The sequence below is a fragment of the Rhincodon typus genome, chromosome 41 (genome assembly GCF_021869965.1).
Source record: "Rhincodon typus isolate 14 chromosome 41, sRhiTyp1.1, whole genome shotgun sequence".
In the NCBI taxonomy this organism is placed as follows: Eukaryota; Metazoa; Chordata; class Chondrichthyes; order Orectolobiformes; family Rhincodontidae; genus Rhincodon; species Rhincodon typus.
The window spans coordinates 3210515-3215946 of record NC_063372.1 but is presented as its reverse complement, the minus strand read 5'-3'; the positions used below and the strand labels follow the sequence as shown (position 1 = coordinate 3215946).

Below are 5432 nucleotides of genomic sequence, written 5' to 3'. Positions count from 1 at the left end.
TAAATGTAAACCAAAATAATTCAACGTGAAGCTCAAAGAATGTCTGGCCAATGTTGCCCTTCACCCTCGCAATGTACCATCCACTGGCTGAAGAGGTATGAGGGTGACCTCTTCCTAGATTGCTGCTAATACCTCTGAGTAACTAAGTGTACAGAAATACACCATAGTTGGTATGGAAAGTTTACCTGCCATTCCTTCCCTTCAGGTGGAGGAGAAGTACCTCATTTCCCCATTATAGCCCAGGCAACATCACAAATAAACTATTTGAAAAATCAAAGAAGCAAACTTGCCCACTTATAGCACCGTGATGCAAGAGGCCAAGCTGACAGAACTGTAAATTTTACTGGAGCTATGGTTTATAATGTAGAACACCAGTTAAAAATAATAGACTTCACTGGCCCAGAATATAATTGAAACAAAACACTATTTCACAATGGCAGTGTGCTCTTTAGCGGGACAAAAGAGGACAAATGTTAGGGCTGTGTAACTTCTCGTATACAGTGCGAGTAAATGTGTGGATATTGTTGCTGACAAGTAAAAGGGACAGAAAAGCTTTTTGCTGCTATATTGGTCTGATTGCTAAGGGGACTAATCTTGACAATCAGAAAGTGAAATACTTATTTCCTTAATTTTTAAGAATAAAAGTTATATGACTCTGTATATCGGAAGTCAACTTAAGGGTGAGAATCCAGTGAAGAAACAGGTGGACTAGGGCAAACTGACATAATTTAGTGTCCATTTTAAAGTCATATATTGTGACCTTAATTTGACATTTCAATTGTAAATATCTACATCCCATTAACAATGGAAACATTGTACTTAAAAACTTAACAATGTGATTCTACTCTCCCAGATCATGTATTTTTACTGAACATGTAAGTGAATATTACAAAATTGTTACAGCACAGGGGGCGAGCATTTGGCACATTATGCCTGCACCATCTCTCCAAATGAATATTTCACTTACTGCCATTCTTTTGTACTCCTGCACATTCTCCCTTTTCAAGTCACTATCTAATTCCCTTTTGAATTCCTTGATTGAACCTCCGTCCAACATACTCTCAGGCAGTGCATTCCTAAGCCCTCACTGCCTGAAATAGCTTTCCTTCATTTCACTTTTGTTTCTTTTACTCATTACTTTAATCTATGCCCTCTTATGCTTGATTCTTTCACAAGTGGGAACATTTTCTTGTTATTTACTCTGTCCAGGTCTCATGATTTTGAACTCTTCAATCAGATCTCTTTTCAGCCTTCTCTTCTGCTGCTAAATGAAATTATTGTGACTTTCGAACATAGCAGACTGGGAAGCAGCACTAGCAGGTGGTTAATGGCACAAATAAAGTCTCTATTCTTATTACAGTAAAAGTATAACTCTTATTTATTGATTTAAAAAAGAACACGTACAGAATCAAAATAATTGATTTGATATGATAAAGCGTGACTTTTAAGTTGTGAGCAGAATCAGTGTAATTCAGGAGACCCAGAGCCAAATAATTTTTGCTTCTTTAACTTCATTATTGTAACATCAACTGAAAACTAAAATACCTTTCTATGTGACCCAGCGTTGCTAACCTGACCCTCTTTCTTCAGTCCAGTTCTCACTATCCCATTTGGAAGTAGAGCAATTTTCTCAAATCAGGTAGTGAAAAATCCAGAATGAAATACTGGCCTGGCCATTTTCAGGCCATTCTCTGACAGGTAAAGTATGAACACAGATGACCTATGTCCAATGGATATACCAACCATTGCACACATGGAGCACTTACTAGTGCCTGATCGATCATCTCAAGTGCTGCATTGCAAAGATTAGAATTTATTATTTCAAGATTGTGTTGTCATTAGTGCAATCAGTACAAACACAAAGCAAATGTCTCAGATAGGTGGCAGCATGAACCATATCACACAAGTGCACCAAGTATAGAATTCAAGATAATCAGGGTACCTGCGTTGGGTTGTCAGGGTTGTAAAGTTCAGTGGGTTTCTGCCCTCGCTGTTCCACACTATAGTATTTACATTGGTTCCACTGTGGTAACAAGGGAGGTTGAGGGGGCTGAGGGCCATTAGGCACACTCAGTTGCATGACCACAACTCCATGACTGGGAGCTGGCACACCTGAGGAGGCAGAAAAACAAAAGCTCAATCAACCGTCATGGAAAAAATTGCACAGGAAGCTTCAATGTAATAGATCATAACCGGATTCTACCAAATGCCATTTTGAGAACCTTAATTTAAAACATACTCACCTCTTTAAGAAGGGCCTGAAGATACTTGCTGTTGCAAAATATTATCCAAAAGGATCAGCCACAGAGTCATTCAAATATAGTGAGTCATTTTACAAGCATCCATGACCAAGTTATATTTGCATACATTTTGGAAACCTAGCCATATCTTTAGATGTCCAAGTCAATAAAATGACCAACTAAGGTAACAGGAATAAAATTAAAAACTTCAAAATTGGACTTCCATGAATATAGATTTGCTTTAATTTTGATGGTCAATTTGAAAACTCATCTTGTGGATAATCATAATTTCTTTTAAAAATTGAACGTTACGTTAGACTGTACATGAAACCCAAGAATGGACTTAACACAGGTTAAATGCCTGCTTTCTAAGCTCAGTGAAAAGATACCACCTTTTATACGGCTGGCATATCAAGGTACATTTGGAACTGTTCAATATGATGCTTTCTTGACCACTGAGTTCAAGGGTCTGGTTACAAAACAAAAATAACTGGTTGTAAAGATGCAGCAGGTGACCAAATGAAATACAGTGCACAAGCAACTCAAAGCCTGTTGGAAAGCAAGATGTTAAGTCTCCTCATCGCTGGAACCAGGAGAACGCAAGATTGATCAGGTTAGTCAAAAACTCAAGAATTACTGCAGTACCACAAAACTCGTGGTGATTCGCAATTCAACGACGTAGCTCTTTCTCGCGACAAGTAACTGATTTGCGCATTAATAACAATGTGTAATTCACACACAGTTATTTATTCAACCAAGTCTGTCCCAGTATTAATTTGGTGCTGTCTTCAGGTAAAATCCAGCCATAATTTAAAGTGAATTTAAGATTGAAATCATCCCAACATATATCACAAAATATTTCCCTGCTGATCCATAATGAGTAATGGAGGGCATGCATATCTGCTCATCTTTGGGTTTCTCGCTCAGCAGCTAATTGAATGGTTGCAGGTGCTGATGCCGGTGATTTATGCGTTCACATGATAGTACCACAGAGACTTGCAACCCTAGATGCCAGAAATACTTTGACAACACTCATCTCAACAATGCCAACAGATGACTTTAACTCTATTGCTTGTTGCCCAACATCAGCTGTTTCTCTGAACTTCAAGAGATTAGTAATCCTCAGTTTACCAGTGAGAAGGTTCCAATTACAGCATTAGCTCAGCTAAAAGGCTACTGAGATCGCAACTTCTGCATTTGTTAAGGTTATATTTTATACCACATTAAGGAATGTTCACCTTTTCAAGAAAAATCCAAAGGAACTCACTTCAGTGAAGGTAGAGAAAATTCCTTCCTTTCCCTCTTTATTGCCAAACAAGGTTCTACTGCATATTTCAGGAGTAGCATTTAGCAGAAAGGGTGGACACTGTCTAGCTTGTGAACCTCTCCACAACCTGAATGATTGTCAGTTTATGATGGAAAGGCGAAACTGCCCCGGAACACTTTTCTGAGTCACCCACTCCTACTGTGAGAAGCCTGGTTAGTGCAACAGGCAGGCCCTATTATTTTGAAGCTGTAACCATCTGAATAAGAAAGGAATGCTGCACAATACCACAGGACTATACCACAATACCACTTCAGAGAGAGTCTAACTGACTTCTTTTAAGCTAGGGTCAGCTGCGAATTATTCCTGCGTAACCATAAATATATACACAGTTTGTCCCTCAATTTTGTGCAGCAACTCTCAGTTCCACCCAGAAATGTGTCATTTGGTTTATGAAGTCTTTTTCTCTGTCAGCCCAATTAACTTCCCACAGCACTGTAAAACCGTTGGTTTACTTCCTCAGAAAACTGATTTTAGAAACTCTGCTTATATATTTCAAACAGATGTATACAGTATTCCTCTATGTCAGAGCAGCTAATTGTCATTGGAGGTAAAGCAAAAATTGCTGGAAAAACTCAGCAGGTCTGGCAACTGTGATCCGAGTTAATGTTTCCGGTCCAGTAACCCTTCTTTAGACTTCACTGGACCCGAAACGTTAACTCTGTTTCTCTCTCTCCATAGATGCCGCCAGGCCTGCTGAATTTCCAGCATACACAGTTCTTTTTTTTGTCACTGGAGCTAGCTTAGCAGAAAACCATTTATCTGCACAGTCTGAAGTAGGGATGCAAACATTTTGGATCTCTCAACTCAGAACTGGTAAAAAGAATTTCTCTTGCCACAGCTATCGCTGGATGAGCAAAATTCTGATGTACAAGTAGTTCTTCACCCTTTAATTGCACAAACAGTAGCTTAGGTCTGATAGTTATGCCAAGAGAGGAAGAGTACAGGGGAGGTTGAAGAATCCAGCAACCCAGAGACATGGAGATCCAAATGAATTTAACAACAAGATTCCTATTATTAGTTTATTGCTCAGTGGTCTATCCATCTATCATTAGTAGACAGGAGTTAATATTGAGTCTTTAATCTTTGACTTCAGGGATATGTAATCTGTCAGGTTTTTTTTGAAACATACCCATTTTTGTTTGTTGTCACCAGATTTTCATTATCCTTTGAATTGTCTGTTCGCATAGTAATGACAGAAAGTACAGCTTAAAACACCCCATTATAAAATCACACAACGTAAGAACCACAGCCTGAGCCCAATAACTGGGTCTTTCCTCCCAAGATAATTTCCTAAACTAATGGATTGCTCTGAATTGGCATTTCAGCCAGAAAACTGTTCTAACATCAACCATTTTGACTCATTCAGACATCACAAGTGCATGTCTTCCTGACTTTCAATTATTCATAAATTTTGATTTTGCAACCAAAATCAGACCAGAGAAATCTCCCAATGTATAAATCATGCTTTTTTTCTGCCAATTACTCTTGGTATAAATAGCAATGGAGAAATTAGCAGCACATACATGCCTTTTACAGATGCCCTGTCAGAATGCGAGCAACTGAAAGCTGCTGATGCTTTGCCAAGTTGGTATGTGCTAATCTGAACATGTGCGAGAGTAAATTTGCACTAACCTGTATATTGTTGCTGCATTTGCGCTGGGTTACAAGGAGAGGGAGACTGAGGCATCTGGTACTGCTCTGGACCAGGTGGCTGAAGGAATCCAACCGATTGGCTGAAAAAGTTTTGCCCAGTTTAGTTTTATAAACAGCAGCTATTACACAGATCAACTCACACAAATTTATATAATTAAAAGTTTTGCATCTAGCGCGTGTGCGTAGTGTCACACCTGAAAGTGTGGCCTCCG

General features: G+C 38.9%; 1 protein-coding gene across 1 annotated transcript in view; it reads right to left on the bottom strand.

Annotated features, from left to right (window-relative positions):
* Nucleotides 1-5432, bottom strand: part of LOC109922195 (R3H domain-containing protein 2) — a 138457-nt gene that overhangs the window by 6199 nt on the left and 126826 nt on the right. Inside the window, exons 18-19 of the mRNA XM_048618837.1 lie at nt 5200-5300; nt 1943-2112 (exon numbers count right to left, since the gene is read on the bottom strand). Coding sequence (XP_048474794.1) covers nt 1943-2112; nt 5200-5300 — 271 coding nt within the window. The remainder of the gene's footprint in view (nt 1-1942; nt 2113-5199; nt 5301-5432) is intronic.